Source organism: Martes martes (assembly GCF_963455335.1).
Source record: "Martes martes genome assembly, chromosome: X".
NCBI lineage: Eukaryota > Metazoa > Chordata > Mammalia > Carnivora > Mustelidae > Martes > Martes martes.
Window position 1 is genome coordinate 86,243,151 of NC_137897.1, and position 26,525 is coordinate 86,269,675.

Genomic DNA, 26,525 nt, shown 5'->3' on the forward strand with positions numbered 1-26,525 from the left:
GATGATAGAGTTTCAGCAAATGATTAATTCGCTTCAGTTCTATTCAGTTGTCTAAGTATTTTTGACTGCTAATTATATGCCTCACAATAAAATTGAAAGATACAGTGAGTGCCCTCAAGAAATGTATGGTATTGTGTGGAGAACAAACAGGCACATGCTGTCCCTCCAGCCCCCTCCCCTCTTAGTGAGCATGGCCTTTTGTGTTCCAAGAGCCACAAAAGATTTAAGATATTCACCTCTCTGAAAAAAAAAACCAAAAACCAAAAACGCAGTTACTTAAACTTGGTTTCAAGAAAACCAAGATAGCTGGCTGCATTATACTTCACAAAGAAGAAACTATGAAGTAATATAAAAAGGCAATCACCAAATAAAAACACATGTGAGTTCTTAGCCATGAACTCTCCATCCCTCCCCAGAGCTACCATCAACTCAAGCTTCCTTTCTAGAGCTTCGTGCTCATGGTTGAGCATAGCCCTAACCGACATACACATGTCCAGCTAGGAAGTTTTCTATTCTCCTCCGTCCCAGGGCAGGTATAACTAACTCATCTGCCTGTGATATCATCCACTCCTCCTGTGCCTCACACTGATTGTCTAAAAGGCAGCCATTTCTGTCTCCTTTTTACCCTAGGTTCTTCATTGCTATTTGTTTTTCCAGCTTATAGCTCTTGTTGCAAATTCAATTCAAGTGTGAAATATTGGTGCAAAATCCAGAGGTCTCCTTCTATCTCCCTTTCCAGCTGTCCTATCCCAGTGCAACAAACACAACCCTGTTCCTTTCCATATGCCAACAAAAGCCATGGGACAGAAATAGAACAATGCAAGCAAATGTATGCTACATCATCCAAAATGTATGATGTGGACAATATAGGAAGACACTCCAGACACAAGTAGACACAGAGGTTTCAAGGGGAGAACCTTTTAGAAAATAGGCTTTGAACTGGAAAGGAAGAAAGAAGAGGATGGCATGCTGGTCAGAGGGAAATGAATGAATGAATAATACCTCACTGAGACTCAGAGCACTGGGCCAGGTGCATCCTGAGTCTTATAAATGGCAATTGTTGGGTTCCCATGCTCATCTATCTACCCTCCCTCTTGTCTTCTCTGATCCTAGTTGGAGTAAAGGGAAATTAGTCTATGGTCACTGGTTGAGCCACTCCTTAGTTGAGACCTTGGTGAACGGTCACCATCATCTAGCTGGTTGTTACTGGGCATCTGACTGGAAGTTGGGGCAGAAAAGACTGAAGTGGGTTGAAAGAAAGAAGTTGGACTCTACAGCAGTTTGTCTGCTATGATATGATGCACTCATTATGACCTTCTCCTCTCAAGAAGTGGTTGATTTATTATCTTGAGTTGATTGGCACAACCCATTTTTTGGGTCTAGAACTTTGATTTTAGAATGAAAATCAGAGAATTAAAGCTGTTCCTCAGATTATGACAAAGATTAAATATTTTCTGTTAGATTGGGCAATCCAGGTAACAGTGTTCATAATAAAACTATTTTATATTAGTGCAAGAACATAAGTATCACATATTGAATGTTAGGTACCACAAATTATGCCAAATGTTAAAAAATAATTCTCATTTAAATCTTGCAACAATCTGTGATGTAGACAGTATCATTATCCCCACTATATAGATAAGGAAACTGATGCTCAATCAGTGTAAATAGCTTTGTCAAGGTCACTCAGTCCGAACTCTTACAAGTGGGTTCTTACCACATTTTTGAAAAAATGGTTACATGAGATTATCACCAGAAGGTGATATCAGCAGGGTTTCAAACTAATAGGAGTAGGAATAATACTAACTACCCGTTCCGAGTATTGGCTATGTGTCAGGCACTGTTCTAAGTAATATATGCGCATTATTCCATTTAATCTCACTTTACCTCTATGAAGTAGACTCCATTGTCATTCCCATTTACAGATGAAGAAACTAAGATTTGGAGAGTGTAACTGATATGTCCAAAGAAACACATCTAATAAGTGGCTGGCTGCAAAGCTTACTTTCTTTCTACCACTTTAGGTTGTCTATGAATAGGAGGGTGACTTCTACCATTCTTCCCTTTACTTTCTGCTCTCTTATTGAATGTTTGAGACTTAGAGGTTAGGCTCTTTAGTTCCCCTCTCTGGGCTCTAGTCACCTTTGCCCAGGCCCTCAGTGTTCCCCTCCACACTGTGCAATCTCTCCCTGAGACCATAAGTCAGATAGAAGGGAGTAAATGGAAAGTCTTCTTGCTGATTTTCTACAATCTTAACACAAACACTTATCAGTGTTGTTGAAACTTAATCTCACTAGCTCATCTGTGAGACCAGTTTTAATTTGGAGCCATCTGCCACAGACAAATGAGTAATTATGGCAGAGCCCAGAGGGGTGGGCCTTGGGGAGAAGGTTGGTTTAGTCTCTTTCCGCCTGCCTGCATTGACGCAAATGGCCAAGAAAGAAAATTCTTTGGGTGAGCTGTTGATGGAGAGGCCAGCAGCTCTACCTCCCTGTTGCTTCAATCCTTAAAGACACCAGTGAACAAGAAGGGATGACTTCAAGGTTATACAGCTTGCTTAACAGCAGAAGGAAGACCATTGTCATCAATGCCAGGCAGAAGGAGGTAATCTGTGAACTGGGCCAGCTTGCTCACCAGCCTCTCTCTCTGTCATTGTACTAGTGCTTTGTTGTGATGTGTGCCACTTGCCAGCTGGTCTCTCCACACAATATGACAGGCTAAGTCAAATTGATGGAATGAAGCCAATAATAACAGCCATTGACCTCTGTCTAGCATTTACACTTTTTTTTTAAAAAGACTTTAATGTATCTTTTTCTTCTTTCTTCCTACTCCAGATTGGGTAGGGACTGGTATCATCAGCTTTGCTTTATATATGAGGAAACTAAGCCATAGGGTGATTCTGTAACTGGACATGTGTAAAAGATCTTGTACCTTGCCCAAGGTCACCCTGTTAGCTGCAAGTTGGTTAGCACCTCAAACTCTGAATTTGAGTCTGTCATTCTGTCTTTGAGATGAGTGGTTTTCCAGCTATGCTTGCTCCTTAGGGGCCAAGGAAGTATAGGATTGTGTGTGCGTGTGTGTGTGTGAACAAGTAGGGCTTTGAGCCCTGATATGCACATAAACCAGGCCAGCTCTGCGTGGGTCTGTTTGTCTGTTTTACATCTGGGCAGGATTTCCTTTAATTAAAGGCTCTGTTTCTGAAAATATTTGAAAACCACTTACCTGACTTGTATTCCTCATAGAGAGTATAGTGGGTTGAAAGGTATCCTGTCAAAAGATACTGTCAAGTCTTAACCCACAGTACCTGTGAATGTGACCTTATTTGGAAAAACGGTCTGCAGATGTCACGTTAAAATGAGGTCATCCTGCATTAGGGTGGGCCCTAAATCAATGGCTGGTATTTTATAAGAGAAAGGAGGGGGAGATCAAGACCGAAAGACACAGGGAAAAGACACAGAGGAGAACTGTGTGTGATGATGGAGGCAGAGATTGATGCAGTTATAAGCCAAGGCATGGAACAGATTTTCTCCTACGGCCTCCAGAAGGAGCCAGCCCTGTTTGTACCTTCATTTCAGACTTCTGACCTCCTGGACAAGGAGAGAATGTATTTCTTCTATTTTAAGCCTCCCAGTTTGTGGAAAATTTATTAAGGCAGTCCTAGGAAACAAATACAGAGAGGGTCATAGGCCTCTTACCTAGAAATGGGCGAGGGTGGGCTTATTAAAATGTTGGTCCCAGGCTCAAACCCCAAGATTCTGATTTTGTAGGGGGTCAGGCATCTGTATTTTGACAAATTCTCTGTATGCGCAATGATTAATCTTTGAGCTGGTTTTGACCAGACAAAAGTATGACTGCTCTGGATTGTAGTTGCTTTGGCTCCTCTGGCTGCTGATGTTCTTCTAGTGGTTCCTGGACTCAGTGGGCCAAAGGGAGAGGGCTTTATGTATAAGAAATAGGGGAGTGTTAAATGTTCTGTGGTACAAAGGTTTTGAATTCTGTGAGTTATTTAAGAATGTTTATCCCAAGGAATCACAAAATCTGCCACTGAGGAAATAGGCTGTAGTGGTCAGGGAGTGGATGCTGCCAAGGGGGTCAGATTTCCAGAGCAGCAAGACCTCAGAACAACACACACATAAGAAGACAAAAGACTAACACCAAACACACACACACACACACACACACACACACACACACACACACACACACGAGTCTTATACTTGTTTGGTGCAGGAAATTCTGAAAAAGCACCGCCATTTTTACTTTGAGTTTTGGTTCCTATTAAAAATGCAGATTTCTAAGTGAGTGTTGATCCTCAAAGCCAGTGTCAGCCTGAGACTGCTGAGACATTTGATAGGCTGTAAGACAGGGAAGAGCATGGTGGGCTGAGCAGAGGGTTTCTTACTGCTAGCCTGAGACCAAACTCTTTGCCCAATAAAGCCAAAAAGGACACTCGTTTATCCACCCAATCCAGATGGAGGTCAGCTGTGCCCATCCCTTGGCGAGATGGGGGAGGACCCAGGAAAAAGGCCAGGTGTTTGGAATCTGTGTGTGGTAGGTGTGCCTTTCTGAGAGTAGCCTACCCAGCTGGACCCATGGACGTTCAGGAAGCCTACGTTTGCTCACATTCCCGATTGCTTCCAGGTAAACAAATCCTGTTTCTATCTCCCAGAAAGGCAGAACTCCAGCACTGTGGCAGCCTGTTGTTATAGTTACTGACATATGACTTATTGTAGCGATTGTCAGAGCAATGGGAGAAAATAAAATTTAGCAGAGGCTGGTGGTGGGGGTTGGGAGAGAGAGGAGAGTGGGAAGAGAAAGCTTTCAGAAAAGACTTGGGGGTGGCCTGATGGCTTTGTGCATTTGTACATATGGTGTGATACTGGAGTATGGACAAAGGAGGTCTTACATTGACAGCATGTCTGAAAGGATCTTGGGAATAGACAGCCTGTCCCAAACAGCTTCACCCCTGTTCCATATGCCTGACATTTCACCATTAGTGGTTCATTCCTGTGAGTTAAGCACTGCTTTTCTTGAGGGAGGTCATGCCTTAGATTGTACTTTAGAGTAGGTTTACTGGTGCCTTTCTTCTTCAGAGTTTTCCAGAGGACAGGAAAGATTGGGGACAAGGGGGCCACCAAATAAGGACATAGCCTACTTTCAAAACTCAGATAGGGTTGGTATTGCTAGCCTCCTCTTTGGAAACTCCCCTGTGCTCTCCTATCTTTCACCACAGTTATGAGGATAAATGGGATTGAATATGAAAGTCCAGGATGTCTTGTTCAATCAGCTAGCCATATACTTTTCTAAGGGATAAATGTAATTCCTTCTTATCCATCAGCAAATATTTATATATCACCCATTATATACTAGGAACTGGGTTAGGTACTATTGGGGAAACATGGAAATGGTTAGGCACTAGACTATGACATTTAAGAAACAATCTAGGGTACCTGGGTAGCTCAGTTGATTAAGCATCTGCCTTTGGCTCGGGGCATGATCCTAGGGTCCTGAGATGGAGTCCCACATTGGGCTTCTTGCTCAGCAGGGAGAGCATTTCTCCCTTTCCCTCTGTCCCTTCCCCTGCTTGTGCTCTCTCTCTCTCTCTCACTCTGTCTCTGACAAATAAATAAAATCTTTTTTTAAAAAAAGAAAAAGAAAAAATCTAGTTACAGAGATAAGACATTTACACTAGGCTGGCCAGTAATACATAGTAGCATGCAATTGATGTCAACTGCTGGCCAATAATACATAGTAGCATGTAATTGGTGTCAATGGAAGGTTAGAGCTAATGGCTACACAGTCTCAGAGTTGAGCAAGGTCATCATAGAGCAAAGTATCTGGGTAAGCCTTAGTTCAGAGTAACACAGTAAATCACCCAGGACCTTAGCAGGACTATGGGAAAATAGGGCACAGAACAAATCAGTTTTGATGGGAATTGTGACACAGACTGAGTAGGGAACATGTTTATACCTCTCTGTTTTGCTATTCATCCAAATTCTGGCCTGTCCTTTCCAGAGAGCTCTCTATCCTTCACTGATCAACCCTAGTCTCAGAACTCCTGTGTTGGAAATCCCAAGACTTAGATTGCTTTGGAAGCAGTATAATCAAGTGGTTAATTAGGTGGGTTTAGGAGTTCAGTTGCCTGGGTTCTAATCCTGGCTCTGACACTGTGATCTTGGACAACTGATTCGACTATTACTCGATTTTTCAGAGGGGCAGTCATAGTAGTGTCTACTTAAGAGAGTTGCTGAGGGGATTAAATGAGCTCAGTGGTGTAACATTCTCAGCACAGTGCTGACTGCAAACGAACTGTTATGAACTACTTGTTCTTGAAATAAGTATTTATTGAGTCCCTGTGATATTACAGGCACTTTCCTAGTGTGGGGATACAGCTGCACTGTATTAAGTGCTGATGGAGAATGGGATATTCAGCACCTTTACTCAAAGAACTTTTTTTTTTAAGATTATTTATTTATTTATTTGACAGATCACAAGTAGGCAGAGAGGCAGGCAGAGAGAGAAGGGAGGAAGCAGGAAGCAGGCTCCCTGCTGAGCAGAGAGCCCGATGCGGGGCTCGATTCCAGGACGCTGGGATCATGACCCCAGCTGAAGGCAGCGGCTTTAACCCACTGAGCCACCCAGGCGCCCCAAAGAACTTTTAATCTACTGTCTGTCTTTCTGCTCTCTCCATTCCAATGCTTAGTCTATGAGTTATCACTTAACTTACTTCTGTTCCTTTCAGTTTAACTGGGCAGGCAAGTAGTAAAGCTATGAATTCCCTTAAAACAAGCTTTGGTTGTATCTCATAAGGTTTGATGTCAAGTGTTTTCCTTATCTGAGTACTTTGCAATTTGGAGTTGTATTTGTACTATTTTTGCTCTTTAGTGTATTATGGTATCCCAGAGTTGATGACTCTGTATTTTCTTTGTCCATACTATGCTCCAAAGAAAGGCAGTGAAGAAACCTGTCTGACTTGGGAGGTTTAGGAGAAACCTGTGGGAGACGGGACTGAAAAAGACCATTGCTGAAGGGTACAGTGTTAGACTTCATGTGTTGGTTTCTCTTGTAATGACCTTGTAATTACTGAAAGGATTGACAGCAATGACAGGATTGTTGTGCTGGGGAGAATAAATTAGCATTGTTTCTCAGGATGGCTTGTGATAAAGGAAGTGTTCTATAGGCAGGGAATCCAGTTAGAAGATGTTCATGTTAGTCTAGGATAGTGGTTCTTAAACCTGAGTGTGCATGAGAGCCCCCTGGAGGGGCTAGTCAAAGCACAGTGTACTGGACCTCATCCCCAGAGTTTTTGATTCCATCAGTCTGTGGTGGGGCCTGAGAATTTGCATTTCTAACAGGTTGCACTGGTGATACTAACTAATGATGCTGGTCTGGGAACCATACTTTGAGAATCACCTGTTTAGGAGAGAGGTGATGAGGAGCACAGGCAGAGTGGTAGGAGGAAAGAAAGTATGAAAGAGAGATTGGGGAGGAAGAAACAATAGGGCTTGGGGATTGGACACAAAGGTCAGGAAAAGGAAGGACTCAAAGATGATTCCAGACTATTAAGTTTAAGTTCCTTGGAGAGTAGGAGAGTCACAGAGGCAAAACACTAAACACTTAGGAGTGGAATGCAGTTGCATCACAGGTACTGGGAAAATACATGAGCCTCTGTATGTGTCTGCATCTATACCGAGGCATTCACATTTAAAGGCCTTTTGCCATTCTCCAGGAAAGAGGCTAGTGAGGACAAATCCCACATCTATGTTTGGTCTCTTCCTTTCTAAAATGTAACCTTTGAGTAGAGGAAGAAAATGAAACTAGAGAGCAGAAGGTAGGAAGGGTCGAAGGAGCTTGGATATTCTGGAATTGGAATGTACACTTTTGGGTTGCTAAGAATTTTTTAAAGATTTTATTTATTTGAGAGAGAGAGAGGAAATGAGTGGGGAGAGGGACAGAGAGAGAGAGGGAGAAGCAGGCTCCCTACTGAGCAGGGAGCCCAATGTGGGGCTTGATCCCAGGACCCTGGGATCATGACCTGAGCTGAAGGCAGAGGCTTAACTGACCGAGCCACCCAGGCACCCTTGGGTTGCTAAGTATTGAATGTATATGGGCGAATGCTCACAAGGAAAAGGCAAATGAGGAAAACAGTGTGGTAGCTCTAGGTAGAAAAAACAGGGTAGCTCTAGGATACCACCTGAGATCACTGATGCTATTTCTGAGATCAAAGGGTTGTCAAGATAGGGTTTCTTAACTCCAACCTATCTAACCTTCCCTAGTTTTCAGGCTTCTGATCCTGGGGCCTTATTGTTCCTAGCTGTTTCCCCAGCCCATAGGGATTTCTCTTACCTGCTTCTCTCCACTTGGCCGCCGGTAGCTGAGAAGAAGCTCCACAGCGCCCACCACTTCCTTGCGGATGGCGTAGAGCAATGCATCACCTACATATACGCTGTGGTTCAGTAGTAGCTCCATAATCTCCAAGTTCTCATTCTCAATGGCAATAAGCAGGGCACTCCGGCCCAGAGGATCCATGCAGTTGATGTTGACATTGTAGTAAATCTCAGCCTCCTGTAGGGCCTGCTTCACGGTGGCATAGTCCCCCTTCTCCACAGCATTGAGGAAAGCCTTCTCTTCTGCAGAGAGTTCGGTCTCAGCCCTCACAATTTGCAGGGGGATACGATCTCTGTATGGTGAATAGTTGACTTTTTTGTAGTACAGTTGGGCCATGGTTCATAGCATTTAGCAACCTGAGTGGGAGAGAGGGAAACCAAAGACAGTCTTAGGTGCCTAAAGTTCTCAAGTGTCCAGTTTATGGGGGAAGTCTGGTTAAGGGGTTGGAAAATCAACCGTCTTCATACCACCATCTTTCTCTACTTGCAAAGGGGTATAGCAGAAAAAGCCCAGGCTTTTGGGTGGGAAAGAACTGGGTTCAAATCCTTACTTTACCAGCTTTGTGACCTTGAATAAGTTATTCAATCCCACTGCATTTTGGTTTATTATTATTAAGGTTATCAATATTAATAGCATCAATAGCAGTTATCACTTAGTTAGTACTTACTGTGTACCAGGCCCTGTGCTAAAGGTTAATTCCTTCCTCATAAAGCTCTTGTGAGAGTCAGATGAGATAATATATTATCAAAGCAACTGGCACAGTGTAAACCTCCTAAAACATGGCACAAATTAATTCCTTCTTTCCCTTCTGCTGCCTGAAGATACTCATGATAATACTTCTGATTTATGATTCAAAGTTGGAGTTACCTTTGGCCAGTTTCCTTTAGGCCCTGGGCCCATGAGCCTGAGCTAATTTTCAGGGTTACATTTGAAGCTGTCCCAGGTGTAGATTCTGGATTGAAATCTGGTTTTCATGCTAACTGAAACCCTGCTTCTGGCTGCTGCTCACTGGGGAACAGCTCTTGGCTCCAATAGGCCAAAGTCAAGTATCCCCTCTGCCTATTCATGATTTTTTTCCTCTACCACTTGAAACCAAGAAGCTAATGGATCTGATTATATATTTGATTCAGTTCTGAGAAGTGAATGGTCTATTTTATAAGCACCACATCTAAAATCAGATTTTAATGGAATTTATTTTAAAGTAAAACCTATTATTGAATTCCTACAATGTGTTTAACTTTCTCTGGGAAACCAAGAAGAAAAAGACAGTCTTTGCCTTCAATTGTATAGAATGAATAAAAGTATAGAGTTCTTGCCTCGTAGTTTACAGATCAAATTCATGCATGATCCTTACTGACTCCTTGTACTAGCCCTGTGAGATAGTAATGGTTATCCTCCCCAAGGGAGAAGATGAGGCTCAGATTCATAAGGTGATTGGTTCTCCTTTCCCTCTCATCCCTGGGACCTCTAAGATCCTCTGGAGGCTGAGTTGGGCTGGACCGATTTAAGTGTCTCATTACCAAACTGTTTTTCCAGCAAAAGGAAATGGAAATGTGATAAAGGGACACTTGTCTCATCTTTTGGAATGGAAGAGAAGATGAAGACATGAAGCTTCCACAAAAATTTGCCTCACTTTTCCAGGTAATGACATCCCCACTTTGGCAAAGGAAGAAGCATATATTATACCAAGTGACATTTGCAATTCATGTGCTTGTGATCTTCTGGGAAGTTGGTATTTGAAGGTGAGTGTCACCTCTTGTTCTGAACAGGCCCAAATGACAAATTTTTCTCTGCATCCAAGTCTCAGGAGAGCAGGGTACTGCTTGGCTATATCAAGAAGCACTGATATTTCCTGTGCTACACTCAAGTAACTCAGCAGTGACTAAAGGGAAGTGGCACTTAGAGTAAGCATTTGTCACTAAACAGCAAATGAGTTTAAAAATATTGTAGACTGCCTTCCTGCCTCCCCTTCTATGTTATAAACAAACAGGGAGGAGGAAAAAGAGACAGTGTGATCTCCTGAAGAGAGAATCAACAACCTGATTCAGTTTATATTTATTTAGTTAATCAATGTGAACACACTGGAAGCCTGCAGTGTGCCTCGCACTATGCTAGTCACTTTGGGAGGGTATGAAAGAATAGGTCCATGCGTTCATCATCTCATGCCTAAACCATTCCACCACCTTATGGTTGGTCATCCAGACCATTCTCTTCCCTTTTTGTGGTCTTCCGCACCACCCCCAATTTATCTCACGAAACACACATCTGAATCCATTTTAATCCTCCTTGATTAGTTTCTTGCTGCTCTTGTGATGAAATCAACTTTCCTTTTTGAGGTCTCCTAGGTCTGGGTTTGTATTTACCTTTCCAACTTCTCACCCTCATCCACTATTCTTTAGTCTCATGACACTTCTTTTGATTCTCCCAATGTGCCAAACTTTTTTGGCACCTCAAAGCTTTGATTACCTCCTGGAATGCTCTTCTCCAGCTGTCTTCATCTCTTATGCCTCAACAAAATGTCACCTCCTCAGAGAAGCTCTCACTAGTCACCTTGTCTAAAGTAGTTCCTTCATACTCTTTTCTACACTGTATTCTTTTCCTTCTTAATGCTTATCACAATTAGTAGTTACATATTTGTCTTACTGGATAATCATCTCTTTTATCCAATTTGGTTTAAAGCTCAAGTTCAGAGACTGCATCTGTCCTGTTTTTATAACACCTGTACCTAGCCAAGTTCTTGGCATGCCTGGATGCCTGATATATAGTTGATGAATGAATGAGTAAAGCTTCCATGGTTTTCTCTCCATCCCACCCTAAGTTCTACCCATACTAAGTGGTGCTCTCTAAGTTGCCTTTTTTTTTTTAAAGATTTTATTCATTTATTTGTCAGAGAGAGTGAGCACAGGCAGACAGAGTGGCAGGCAGAGGCAGAGGGAGAAGCAGGCTCCCTGCCGAGCAAGGAGCCTAATGCGGGACTCGATCCCAGCACCCCGGGATCATGATCCGAGCCGAAGGCAGCCGCTTAACCAACTGAGCCACCCAGGCATCCCACTAAGTTGCCTTTTTATGATTATGTCTTTACACATAGCCTCATCCCATACTCTCCTCCTAACAAATTCCTTCTTGGCTTCACCACCTTGCTCACAGCGTTCCTTCTCTGGGAACTTTTCCCCCAACACCTTCATAAAGTTAGCTAATCTCCCTCTGAGTTCTCCACTGGTACTTGGATGACATTTCTCCAATGTCATCTAACTGCGTGCTTGTCTTTCTGCCACTAGGGTAGGAGTACCTTGATTCCTGCCTTCTGAGGAGTCACACAGGATCTGGAACATGACGGGTGCTCGACAAACTAAAGTTTAACAAATACAAACTATCTGAGGAGGGTTGGCCTGCTCACAGAATTAAGCATTAAATTGTGTGGCATTGATCTGATGCTTTGGAATTTCAGACAGGGCTTGGCGAAGGCTGGAGAACTCAGAGAAGGTTTCATGGAGGAGGTAATTCTTAAGCTTGTCTTTGGAAGATGAATTAAATATGAAAATGTGAGGGTAGTCCAGGCACCATAGAACACAAGAACAATAGTGGTAAGATTGATCATGGCTTAGTTGGGGGGGGCATAGTTTTCAGGCTACAATAAGATACAAGGATTAGAGGTGAGCTAAAATTCCAATGCAAGAGCTCATAACCTCAGTTTCCCCATTGGAAAAATGATCTTAAATACTTGCTGTCCATTTGCCACTTAAGAGGTTACCATGGGAGAAAAGGTTAGATGTCTTTTCAGATGGTGTCACAGGTGGTGCTGTGCTAGGCACTGTGCGGCAGGAAGATCTTGTCCACTTCTGTAAGGCAAGGCTGTGTGATAAATTGAAGACAAATGTATCCTAGTGCAGGATGAGAAGGAAGGGAACTAACTAAACCGGTGCCAGGCACTGTGCCAGGAGCTGGTGCAACAAAATAATTAGTAGAGTTTTAATACTTAATATGTCCCAGGCACTGTGCCAGGGCAGCACTATTACTACTACTGCTTCCTGTGCTAATCATAGTAATAGTGAAGGCGACAAGCAGTACCATTCATTGAACTTTCACTATGTGCCAGATGTGTGGGTTATAGTAGTGAAGAGAGAAGACAGTAAAATCACGGTAATTTTAGACTTGAAGTAAGTATAATTGGATTATATAAGGTCAATTCAGAGTCTAGGTTTACTTTTCATCTCTTGCATTTGAAATTGATCTGGTCTGTTGCATTTCCAGTGAGCTGTGCTATGAGAAGCCTCATAGTATTCTCCTTAGAGAAAAATATCTCCTCGAGAGGTTTGCCTGAGAGTGTACTATTAGGGAATCAGTCCTTTTTTTTAAGGCACTACATCTCTAAAACTACCCCTGGAAGGAATTAAAAAATCATGTGACTAATAGCTATTAACACCTTAATGTGGATTCCTTGAGGAGGAAAGTTGCTGTGGTCTTGGGAGCTTGGGAATCTCTTTTATGTATCCATGCCCACGTTGACACGACTCATTGACAATGATGTAAAATGGGTTCTCTGCACTGTCTGTTTACATGTAGGCTTATGTAGACATCAATGACTTGCCTAATGCCTTCCACTCTTCCATTCTCCACAGCTGGTGCCAGTGGACCCTTACTTAACAGCTCTAGCCTCAGCCTTCTACTAGGCTGAGAACAATGCTTTCTTCATATGCTCTTAGTCCTATTCTGCCATTATTCTGGGAACAAATAGGTAATGACAGAGTTTCTGGCATCTCTTGAGGATGTATTATTGAGAAGATTTCTTCCCGTCACTCTTTACCTTTATACTTGGCAGATTGTACTCTTTTGCCATTAACACAAGCCAAGAGATGAGATTGGCTTTCCCATCATTATGCACTGGCCTTGAGGTGTTTTCTTAACTGAACAAAACAAAACCAGCCAGCACGTTATGCCATATCTGCAAGTGAACCTCACTCCCAATGTAGTCCACCAACTAAGGAACATTAGGAATGGTCTAACAGACTGCCTCAGGGGGCTTATTGTGTTCTCTCTTTTCTGTGCTGCTAGCCAGAGGAGAGTGTCTAATGGGATCTGTGACATTTGTGGGCTTAAATGATGCGATTTAAAGAGCTAAATCAATGGGCTGGGCAGAAAGCCAGAGCGCAAATCCCAGCCCAGATAACTGCCCAGCCCTGGACCTTGTCTGTGAGGAGGAAAGCCTTGCTTTCCACCTAACTAAAAAAAAAATGTGCTTTTAGTGGGATGTGGTATCTGTGCATGGCTTGCAACTCTGTGCCATGAGGATTGAGCTTGAATAGTGAAACCCTTGTGACCTCTCACCCTTATCCATGCTTACCTATCCACTTCTGCATCTTTTCAGAACCCTTTAAGTCAAGCAGATTTGATCTGATAAACTTGTACAATCTCAAGTGTAAATGGTGGATAATGAGCAGATTTAATGACTATGTACTAGGCACTATGATAGAAGCTGATGAAAATGGCTGGGTGGCTTAAAGTTACACCTCTTCTAGGAAAACAACTACATTTGAAGAACCTTAAATGCCTAATCCAAAAAGTAACTAAAGTGAAATTTTATGTACAAAGGCACAGGAGTAGGCTGGTGAGAGCAAGACTGTGTGTATGTGTGGGTGTGCATGTATGTGCATTTTGTGGGGTAATGATTTTGAGAGCATTTTGGCTCCTTCCATAGTACCACTTTGGGAATTGTCTAATTTTAATGTAGTAATACTGATCTTTCCCAGAAAGGACCAGATCTTGAACCTCCTTCAGGGGATCTCAGAGGTCATGTAGAATAATCCTCTGCCCAATGAAAAAGTCTCCTTGACAATATTCTTGTTAAGTTATTATTCAGTTAATGAAAATTTCCACCAATGGGGAACTCACCACTTTCTTACCTCTGTGGTGAATGCTGACTTTCAGCAAATGCTTTTCTATGATGAGCTGAAATCACCTGCCTACAACTTCTATTCCATTGCCCTAGTTCTTTTCTCTAGAGCAACACTGAGCAAAACTTTTTCTTCTGCATGACAACCCTTCAAATGTTCGATTTTAGCTCTCATATCTTTCTCGACTCTGAGTCTCCCCTTCTCTAGAATTATGATCATTCTAGTGGTCTGCTTCCAGTTATAAATTATTTATTCTTAAATATTTTATTTATTTATTTGACAGAGAGATACAGAGAGAGAGAGAGAGAGAGAGAGAGCACAAGCAGGGAGAAGCAGGCTCCCTGCTGAGCAGAGATCCTGATGTAGGGCTCAATCGAGGACCCTGAGATCATGACCCGAGCCAAAGGCAGATGCTTAATCCACTGAGACACCCAGGTGCCCCTCTATATATGATTTAAAAGACAAATGCATAGAACAAAAATTATAAATCTATGTTAATGGCCACATAGCCTATAAAGATGTAAGCTGTGAACAACATAGAGGGGGAAGAATGGAGCTGCATAGGAACAGAGTTTTTATACTATGGCAACTAAGTTATTAATTGAAACTAGCTGGCTATACATTGAAGATTTTGATTTTGATTTTAATCCCCTGCATAACCACTAAGAAAATAATTAAAAACATTTAGAAAAGACTCCCTCTTGGTGTACCTAGCTCAGTCAGTAGAGCATGAGACTCTTGATCTTGGGGTCATGAGTTCAAGTCCCATGTTGGGGGTAGAATTTACTTAAAAAATATATAGAATAGGAAATGAGAAGTGATTCAGAATGACAAGTTACTAAACAAACAAACAAACACAAAAGAAGGCTATAATGAAGAAACTGAGAAATAAGAAATACATAAGACATATAAAAAATAAAGAGCAAAATGGCAGAAATAAGTCCAGTAACTAAAGTTGGAAGGATTTGGGTGAGGGCAATACTACATAATGTTATTCCATTTAGATATATTGGTGTTTAAGGGTTTTTTTTTTGGGGGGGGGTACTGGAAGGGAATCAGGAAGGAAAGATCTAGTCAGCATGTGTAGCACAGCACTGAGATCTGGTGATACAGAGTTGAGAGTCATCAGCATATTGATCAAAGGTTCTCAAATCTGACTGCACATTAGAATTGCCTGAGGACCTTTAAAAAAATACCCGTTATTGGGTCATAATATCCCCCACCACACACTGCTGGTTAAGAATAGTACCCCAGGTGAATATTATTCGCAGCCAAGTTTAAGTACCATCATTATAAGGTCACTAGAGGTGTTGGTCATGGATATGATCCTCAGTGAGAATGCAAAGAGATCAGGGGAACTGGAGAGGAAATTTCTATTCAGAGTGGAGAAAGGTCCAGATCTTCACTGTCCAGTATAGTAGCTGCTAGCCACATGTAGCTATGTAAATTTAAATGAATTAAAATGGAATGAAATAAAAAATTCAGTTCTGCATTATACCACATTTCAATATTTAATAACCACAGGTGACCCATGACTACCATAGTGAACAGCATAAACAGAGCATTTTCATCATTATCAGAAGTCTGACTGGACAGTGCTAGATGACCTAGATTTCTCTTCTACCTCAACAATGTCTATGATACAGAGGACTTTTTCAAATGCAGAGTAGAAATATATAGTATCTGTGCTAAAGTGTGGGCACTTTCATTTCCATAATGCATTTTCATGGCTATGGACATGTGGTTTTTTTTATTTCTGTAAGGTCCTCAACTCTTTATTCCTTTCTCTTTGATGTCCACGGGGAGTTATGTAGAACTGTTGGCAGCTGGATTAAATTGATGCTTTTCATTTCACCAGAGGGAAGGCATGAACAAAAAGTATATATTTGCCTCCCTCAAGTCACTCATCTGAATCGGGAAGTTTAAATCTATTGCTCAACACTCATTACCACTTTGTCTGCATGATGTTCCTCAAAGTAGTCGAGGAAAAGGCAGAATGGGATGATACTGATTACAGTAAATAATAGGCAGTGTAATTGGTTAAAAGTCTTTAAAAAAAAAAAGTATTTAAAAGTCTTTCATCCCAGATTCCACATGCCATGAGAAATGAGTGTCTCCTTTCTGTTACCCCATCACATTGGAATCTAAAGTGACAGTGTTCACATAGGAGCTTATTGGCCAAATGATCCTTAAATGGGGCAGAAGGACTTCTTTAAAAGTTTATTTATCACTTTCAGCAGGAATCGCCATCTTCCAGTGATTCACCAAAATGACCACCACAAAGGGAAAGAGAAGAAGTACCTGTTACATGTTCTCTAGGCTTTTTAGAAAACATGGAGTTGTTCCTTTGGTCACATACATGCAAATCTACAAGAAAGGTGATATTGTGGACATTAAGGGAATGGGCACTGTTCAAAATGGAATGCCCCATTAATATTATCACAGCGAAACTGGAAGAGTCTACAGTATTACCTAGCATGCCATTGGCATTGCTGTAAACAAACAAGGTGAGATTCTTGCCAAGAGAATTAATGTATGTTTTGAGCATATTAAGCACTCAAAGAGCTGAGATAGCTTTCTGAAGCATGTCAAGGAAAATGATCAGAAAAAGAAGGAAGTCAAAGAGAAAAATACTTGGGTTCAACTGAAGCACCAGCCTGCTCCACCCAGAGAAGCAAACTTCTTGAGAACCAATGGAAAGGAGCCTGAGCTACTGGAACTCATTCCCTATGAATTCATGGCATGATAAGTGTAAAAAAAGAAAAATAAAAGACCTCAAGACTGTAATAAATAAACAAACAAATAAATAAATAAATGTATGTATGTTTATTTATGCTAATATTTAGGAATATAAGTTTTAGGGGTACACAGGAAGAAACAAGAAGATTAGTGCCTTGAGCATAGCTGATACTAACTAAAATTGTAAAGATCAATATTGGCTGGAGTTTTGGGGAGGTGGTTAGGAAAAGTATGTGGAAGAGGTAAACCTGAGCTGGGTCTGAAAAGGCTGTGTGGGATTTAGATAGGCAGATGTGGGAGTTGGGAAACCACCTCTGTTATATGTGGGAAGGGGATGGAAGTCAAAGGTTCGAATTAGTACTGTCTTGGGTATAGCAGTGTTTGGGAAGAGAGGAAAGCATGTAGGGGTAGCTAAGCTGGGTCCATTAGTTGGAGGATACTGAGCATTTGGTTGAGAAAATAGGTCTTGATCTTATAGGCATTGGGGAGTCACTCTAAGTTCTTAAACAGGACTTGATCAAGAAAGCTGTATAAGATGACTTCTATGGCTGTGCCAGTGGTAAATCAGAGTAGGAGAGAATAGGATTTTTTCCATAAGATAATGGGATCACATCTCCAATGCTGGCTGTCAGAATGGAGAAGGGAAGAATGTTAAGAGTTATTTCAAAGAAAGAGAAAAGCAGGGCTTTGTAATGGATATAATATAGGGGATGAGGTATAGAGAGAACCTCAAGATGATATTCAAGTTCAAGCCTGAGTGACCATAGGACTGGTAGTGCCACTATCCACATGATTGAAAAAGGTTCTTTGCTAGGCTGGTTACTGGGGCCCTGATACTTTCAGAGGAAACTGAATTTATGTCAGACTCTATTTCTTCATAACCTCCGTTTTACTTCAAAGATGCTTATTTTGCCTTCTTCTTGGTCTTCATCTGGCAGTGGCTCTTAGCATTTTAACTTTGTTTCTCTGTCCCAGAGAGTTCTGCCAAGTAATAATCATAAATGCTTAGATGCACTCAAGAAGTTCTGCTGAGTATTCCCTTCTAATGCAATCTCCTTCAGTGTGACTGTTTTGTAACCTTCTCATTTTGCATATTGGGATCTTTAAAACCAGGTCACTCTTGTTGTTACTGAGAGAGTTTTACTTTTGTGAAAGGATACATTTTCTGCAAAGTTGGATAGATCTCCACCTCCCTTCCTGACCCAACATTTAAGATTAGGATTTGAATTGTTACAATAGTACAGTTTCAAAACAAGAGTTAAAAATTTCTCAGGGGACTTCCCTGGAAATAATGGTACATACCTATATGTGTGAAATGGTGCAGTTTAAAGTATAGTGCACAGAGAATTAGGAGACCTGGATTCTAGTCTCAGCTCTTCTGCTAATTGACGTATGAACTTGAACAAGTCACATTTATCTCTTCTTTATGTCTCTGTTTCTTTTTCTGTGAAATGAGAAAGATAAAAAAGATGACTGCTAAGGTCAATGCCAGCCCTAAAATCATCTATGTTGCACAGCATTAGCAACATTTATGATACTTAGAGACCACTGTGTTAAGTACAGCACCAATATGTTCACTCCATAAATATAGGAAAATATGATGTTTCAGGCTAAAAGAAATGAAATTTGAGACTCAGTTACTGGTTTGGATTGTTTTTACAGATGAAATAAACTAAATAATTCAGACTGAATAACCATTCCCTTTGGCTCTGGGGTCAATCCAACAGTATATGCTAGTTCTCCTAAAGTAGAATAGAATAGGACCCAAAGGTAGGTTGCTCTGATTTTCTGGGGTCTGTGCCTATAGCCTTTTGAGTGCTGATTCCCAGAAATAGTAGTCATACTTCTCAGAGCCATCTTAAAAAGTCCTAGTAATTTTATCATAAGGAGAACCAGCCCAAGATCTTTCCTCTAATAGAGACTTCAAGGAGGGTTTTACTCCACTCTACCCCTTCCAAAAACTAAGACTATTGCCAGAGTATCTCTATTGCCTATTAATGATCCCCTATGGCTGTGTTATCCACAACTTAACATTACAGCTTCTGAAATCTGGATAGCAGATCACCTGGAGGTCAGAATGTTCTCTGTGGACCCTATAAAATATTGCTATAAATGTATTCCAATTTCTTTAAGCATTTGCATCTACTACCTCAATATGCACTGAGCACCATGTAAACAGAGGGGCATACTAATACATACAAAAGCTCTGTTCAGCAAATTTTTCAGTTCTCAACTCAATTCAACCCTGTCCACCCAGCTACCTGTTCTATCTATACCTTGCTCTCTGGATTAAATGCTGATGTAAACTGTATTCTTCTTGGCTTCAAACTTTGGCTCTTTTCAGACTTTTTTTGCCGTTAGAACTGCCTCAGATTACAATTGCCTTGTCTTGTATCTCCTGTGTTTTCCCCCTCCTATTTTCCTTTGTGAGCAAGTGGCTCTTACAAGTGAGACTGAGACAGTATGTTTCATACTGTCATATGACTACGGGGTATTTTTGTTAGCAGTTTAAAGTGCAGACACAAATATGTGACCACAAATGAATAATAGCAAGTCATTGGTGACACCTGGTGTGGTTGTCCTAGGTGTTCTTCTCCTACATGTTCATTGTTTTGCTGTCTGCTTCAGTCACTAAAGGATTTAAGAGGAATCTGGACTGAAAACCTGAAATGGAGAAAATTCTCCCCATGAGCTAAAATCATGTTTGCAAATTAAGAAATGACTTCCACAGATTGATTTTGGTGGTGGAATACTTTGATTCAACCTGAAGAGTACCAGTGATTTGTGGACCTGTAATCTGATGAATACCAATTGATCAGAACATTTTGAGTGTTATTTATATCATTAGTCATCCTGTACTACTACTTAATAGTAAGCAGTTCTGTAAGTTATGTTTACAGCTTACTGTACGATATGGGAATTTTATCAACTCTCAAATTTTCTCAAATACTAGCATCTTACGATACTAGTATTTATTAAAAATATTCCTCTTGGTCCTTGTCTCTCCCAGAAGACCTATGTCTCAAGTCAGGAGGCTTTTAAGCTTGCTCTTTAGGTTAATGGTCCCTAATATTTATCGAGGGCTTTATGATTACAAAGTTCTTTTATATATACCATCTCATCAAGTTATTTTACATATCTTTGTCTACCTCACTGAGTTGCTGTCATTTACTTTTGTTTGTTTTGTTTTTTTTTTAAAGATTTTATTTATTTGTTAGAGAGAGCTAGAGAAAGAACACAAGCAAGGGTAGGGGCAGGCAGAGGGAGAAGCAAACTCCCCACTAAGCAAGGAGCCCAATGTGGGACTTGATCCCAGAATCCTGAGATCATGACCTGAGCTGAAGGCAGATGCTTAACCATCTCAGCTACCCAGGCACCCTATCATTTACTTTTTAAAATGCAGTTGACCCTTGAACAATGCAGGGGTTATGGGTACGGACCATCTGTGCAGTCAAAAATCCATGTGTAACTTTTGACTCCCCCAAATCTTAACTACTAATAACCTACTGTTGACCAGAAGCCTTACCAGTAACATAAACAATTAACACATATTTTGCATGTTACATGTATTATACTCTGTGTTCTCACAGTAAATTAAGTTTAAGAAAATGCTATGGAACACTACATCAAAAACTAATGATGTACTGTACAGTGACTAACATAAAATAGAAAAGGAAATGCTATGAAAATCATAAGAGAAAATCTATTAATAGTACTGTACTATATTGAAAAAAATCCATATATAAGTGGACCTGTGCAGTTTAAGCCCATGTTGTTCAAGAGTCTACTGTACATGAATATTTTCAGCATCACAGAAATTAAGAGTTTGCTATACCACCCAGGGACTAGTAGGTGGCAGAGTTAGAATTATAAGTCTATAACACCCAAGTCTAATTCCATGTTCTAGGCTTTCCCATCTGGTCCATTCAGTATAAAATGGAAAAGTGAGGAATACCCTATGAAGTACAGCAATTTAAACAAAAACCTTTGTGTTACTTGACCTCTGCAGTGATCCCAGGACTGCACGTTGTATTTGAAGGTAGTTACCATGTTTCTGCTGAGATCCAAAGAAGATTCTGCCCTTAGATCCTTTAGCAAGTTGAACTATGCTTATAAATCATTTTAAGTGGCAGAAAATTTCCTCACTGATATGGACTAAACTATATGCCCCCCCCCATTCAGACGTTGAAACCCTAATGTCCAGTGTGATTGTATTTAGATTAAGGAAGTAATTAAGATTAAATGAAGTGATGAGGGTAGGGCCCTGATAGGATTAGTGCCCTTATAAGAAGAGACATCAGGGAACTCAGTCACTCTTTCCACCATGTCGGGACAGAATACCTGCAGCCAAGAGAGCTCTTGCCAGAAAGCAAATCAGCTACCACCTTAATTCTGGACTTCCCAGCTTCCAGAACTTTGAGAAATAAATTTCTGTTGTTTAAGTCACCGAGTCTTTTGTTATTTGTTATGGCAGCCCGAGCAGACTAAGACATCCACTGTAGGCTTCTTCTTACCTTGGAAAAATTAAAAAGTTTAAGGAAGGTATCATTGGTGGTATCTGGGTGGGTCAGTCAGTCAAGCATTTGACTCTCGGTTTCAGCTCAGGTCTTGATCTCAGGGTTGTGGGATCAAGCCGTGCATCTGGCTCTATGTTCAGCATGGAGTCAGCTTAAGAATCTCTCTCCCTCAGTGAATCATGGAACACTACATCAAAAACTAATGATGTAATGTATGGTGACTAACATACCATAATAAAATTTAAAAAATGAACAAAAAAAAGAATCTCTTTCTCTCTTCTTCTGCTCCTCCTCCCCACGTTCTCTCTCTCAAATAAATCAATCTTAAAAAAAAGGTATCAATGACATTCTAACAGTTGTTTGTGTATATGGGACAGATTGATTATACCTATTTTGTTTTGAGGGGATACATTTAAATGAACAGAATCCACTGATAGTAGGCATTAAGAAGTTGCCCTGGATTTGGAGTTAGAAGGAACTAAGGGAGCTTTGTTAATGACTTTTTTTTCCCACTAGGGTAGGGAGTCAGTAGTATTCTACCCCTTGAATCTCAGTGTAGCACACCAGGAATTTATGTTGCCTGCTCAGTGGATTGGCCTACAGCTTTGTATAGGAATTGTTAATTTATGATTAGAGGGGCTTGATCTGGCTCGTAACACTCTTCTTACTCAAAGGTGTTAAAAATGTTACATACATTATACATATTTATCATATTATTATACATCATCCATTTGTAATTTCGGTTTATACTTTGAGCAAAACTATTATTTTGAACTTAAGTCAAAATGACAGTTTCACCACAAACCCAGTTTTATATAGCAGCTTCTCCTTCCACATTTTTCTCTGGTTGCTCATTATTGTATTCCTTTACTTACATGAACTGTTGAACATTCCTAGATATTTTTGGTACTTTGACATGGCTGCTGTTGGAAGGGTATTTTATTTTATTTTATACCTTTGACATTTATGGATGGTCTTGTTGTCTTTTTCTTCTTTCAATTTTTTTCCCAATGTAAGAATGGTCTTGAGGGGATGGGCAAGACAGAATGGTCAGTAGCTTTCCCTATTAGTGGATACAAAGGCCAAGATAGAAGAAGGACACCAGCTATTCTCTCAATATTTAAAAACACAATCCCACATGTGAATACAATAGAGCTGTCCTTCTGAAAGACTATGAAAAAGGCAGTTTTTGGACATATTTCTACTTTTCCTTTTTTATTTCCTTTCCACATCTACTGCCTGCACCAAGCATAGAGCCTCTACAGGCCAATGACACAGGACCTTTTTGTCATTTAGCTGTCTAATATCCATAAAGGTGTTAGCTGATTAAAAGGCTGAAAATATTACTGCTCACAGGAAAATACCTTGCCATTCAAAAAGGGGATTCTCGGAAATAAAAAATACTTTAAGATCCATAATAATGAGTTTTTAATGGTGGAATTTTCACGGTAGCTATTTTTGTTGTGGAGAGAAAAAGGTAGCCAAGTGCTTTATGTATTTGTTAATGTAGCCCAACACCCTTAGTGGGCAGGGAGCACACACACATGTCCCTAGGTAGAATTCTGCTGTTCGCATACATATTATAGTGATGCTTCCACAGTGATTCTAATATCCTGAGACAGAGGCAGTAGTGTGCTGTAGATGGCTCATACAGCCTCACATCTTGGATTTGGCAAAGGTTTGCTGTCCAGGCATCATCAGCAAATATAGATAAATTAGACCTTGTTAAAGTTGAAAACTTTTATGCTTCAAAAGATGCTACCAGAAAATTGAAGTGATAACCTACTGGATGGGAGAAATGTTTGCAAATCATATATCTGATAAAGGGTTTGTACCTAGCATATGCAGAACTCTCATAACTCAATAATAAAAAGACAAATAACCCAATTAAAACTATGTAAAGGACCTAGATATTTCTCCAAAGAAAATATAAAAATGGTCAATAAGGACATGAATAGATGCTCATCATGAATCATGCAAATGTAAATCAAAACAATGAGATACCACTTCATGCCCATCAGAAAGACTATAATAAAAATGTCAGATAAGGGGTGCCTGGGTGGCTCAGTGGGTTAAAGCCTCTGCCTTCAGCTCAGGTCATGATCCCAGGGTCCTGGGATCGAGCCCCGCATCGGGCTTTCTGCTCAGCGGTGAGCGTGCTTCCCTTCCTCTCTCTCTGCCTGCCTCTCTGCCTACTTGTGATCTCTGTCTGTCAAGTAAATAAATAAAATCTTTTAAAAAAAATGTCAGATAATAACAAGCATTGATGGCAATGTGGAAAAGTCAGAAGCTTCATGCACTGCTGCTGGGAATGTAAAATGGAGCAATCACTTTGGAACAGTCTGACAGTTTGTCAAATGGTTATAAATAGAGTTACTATATGATCCTGCAATTCCACTTCTAGGTATATATCCAAAAGAAATGGAAGTGTATGTTCACATAAAACTTACACATAAATGTTTATAGCAGCATTATTCATCATACACAAAAGGTGGAAACCACTTACACGTCCATCAACTGATGAGTTGATACATAAAATACGGTTATATCCATACTATGAAAGATTTGGCCATAAAAAGAATGAAGTCTGATACATACATCAGTATTGATGAACCTTGAAAACATTATGCTAAGTGAAAGAACTCAGTCAAACAGGCCACATAATATATGATTCATTTTTATGAAATGTTCAGAATAAGCAAATCTATAGAGCCAGAAAGTACATAAGTCATTGCTGAGAGATGGGGGATTTGGTTCTAGGGTTTGTGGTTGCTTTCTACTATGGTGTTGGTTGTGCATATCTGTGAATATACTATACTAAAAAACAGTGAATTACATATTTTAAGTCATTATTTATACACAAACCATATATGAATTATCTATCAATATAATTATTTTAAGATATAGAGACAATGAAGATACAAAAAACCAAATTGAATTTCTAGAGATAAGAAGTATAGTATCTGAGGTAAATAGTATACTGCATGGGATTAATGGTGAAGAAGAAGAGATTAGATGATGAAGAAGAAAACATTAGTTAACTTTAATACACAGCAATAAAACTATCCAAAATGAGGCACAGAGACACAAAAGAAAATAAAACAGAGTATTAGTGAGCTATGGAACAATCTCATCATATGTGTAACTGGAGTTCTCATGGGAGAAGAGAGAGGAGATGGCCAATAAGGGATTTGAAAAATAATAACTAAGATATTTTTCAAATTTGATGAAATATATAGCTATACATCCAAGAACCTCAAGTACAAGAAACATAAAGGGAACTATGCCAAGAGACATCTCAATCAAATTGCTCAAAATTACTGATGAAAGAAAAAAATCTTAAAAGTTATCAGAGGACAAAAAACACCTTGTATTCAGAGGAACAATGATAAGATTGACAGCAAATTTCTCTTCAGAAACAATATGAGCTAGAGGGAAGTGGGGAAACATCTTCAAAGTAGTGAAAAAAAAAAGACAAATCCTTTACCTGGAAAAAAAATCTTAAGAAAGAAAAAGAGTTTTTCAGACTGCATAATTTGAAATAAGTCATTACCAGCAGACCCACATCATGAGAAATATTAAAGGAAGACCTTCAGGCAAAAGGAAAATAATGTAAGAAAGAAAAATGGATCCATACAAAGAATGATGAGCACTAAAATTGGAAGGTGCATGGGTAAATATACAAGATATTTTTTCTTATTTAAGTCTCCTTGAATGTAATGGACTATTTTAGCAATGATTTTTAACAGTGTATTGTGGAGTTTATAACAAAAAGTAAAACCTTTGACAACAATAGCGCTAATGCTGGGACGGAAAAAAATGGGAGTATACCATTTCAAGTTTCCTATGTGGCAGGATTTCTACCTCTAAGGCAGATACTTTTATCCTATGCATCTTAGGAATAAAAAAACAACCCACATCAAGACACACTGGAAATTCCTTTGCCATTTTGCTTCTAGTCAGAGAATAAGAACTTGCTAATCTTTGTGTCAATAAGGTGCTATCTGCCTGTTAGTCAGATGGTGACAAAAACTGCTTTGTTTTCCCTAGTTCTGTTGATTGAAACATTTTACATAGCACTACAGTTTCATGGGATGGTAGCTGATACTGTGTCGTTTTCTACCCTTTCTTGTTCTTCATCCTGATGCAAAATTTCCCTTATACCTGAAAAGACAAGTAGCTTGGAAACATGAGGTTGTCACTTAGTCTTGAACTTAAAGTTTCTAGGCTGGTATTCAAGTATTGAGTGAACATCTACTATGTCCTGAACACTCTTAGGAGTATGCATTATATTATTTATATTTATATTTCCCCCAAAGTGCCTAGCATATTGCTCCATATAGAAGGCACTCATTATATTGTCACTGAAGCAATAAATAAGACCACATGGTGCTTATGATTTGCCTACTATCTATATTCATAGTTCCTAAACCAATGTGCCTGGCCATGCTTAGTTACCTTGCATTTTAATGGTAAACAACTTCTTATGGATTCAAATTCATGAGAACAAAAATTGGGTCTGTCACATCCATCAATATATTTCCTCACCTAGCATAGCATCTGGCACGTAGCAGTAGTATCTTGGCAAAATTTTGTTGAGTGGACAAATGAGTGAAGAAACAAATGGACTTTGGGAATGTCCATCTTTCTCAGCTCTTGTTTCCTAATATGGAAAGTAGCATTAGTAATCTTATTGTGATAATATACATGTAAAGTACCTAACACATTGCTTGGCACATAGCAGGCAATCAATATATGTCCAATTTTTCCTTTCTCCTCCTTGCTCCATCCCACCCACCTACTGGTATGCATGTCCTGAGACTATTTTCCATAATGACTTTTTTCTAGCATGTGAACTGATAAACCAAATTATCAACCATGTTGATGGCCAACATTACCTTAATCTAACTCTCAAGGTGGGTCTAGGGAACTTTTATGGGTGGAAGACCCTTCAAGATCAAAAGCTATAAAGTCTGAAAGGAAGGTTTTT

At 40.0% G+C, this 26,525-nt stretch overlaps 1 protein-coding gene and 1 pseudogene across 2 annotated transcripts in view; one reads left to right on the forward strand and one right to left on the reverse strand.

Moving 5' to 3' along the window:
- The window catches only part of TRPC5 (transient receptor potential cation channel subfamily C member 5), a gene marked incomplete at both ends in the record, with an annotated part of 129,366 nt that extends 120,642 nt beyond the window's left edge, over positions 1–8,724 (reverse strand). Inside the window, one exon of the mRNA XM_080795175.1 lies at positions 8,347–8,724. Within this exon, the coding sequence (XP_080651301.1) occupies positions 8,347–8,724 (378 nt within the window). The remainder of the gene's footprint in view (positions 1–8,346) is intronic.
- A 7,824-nt stretch (positions 8,725–16,548) lies between these two features.
- On the forward strand, positions 16,549–17,025 carry LOC308337230 (large ribosomal subunit protein eL21-like; annotated as a pseudogene). Its single transcript has one exon. The product of its transcript is annotated as a large ribosomal subunit protein eL21-like (transcript).
- The last annotated feature ends 9,500 nt before the right edge of the window (positions 17,026–26,525 follow it).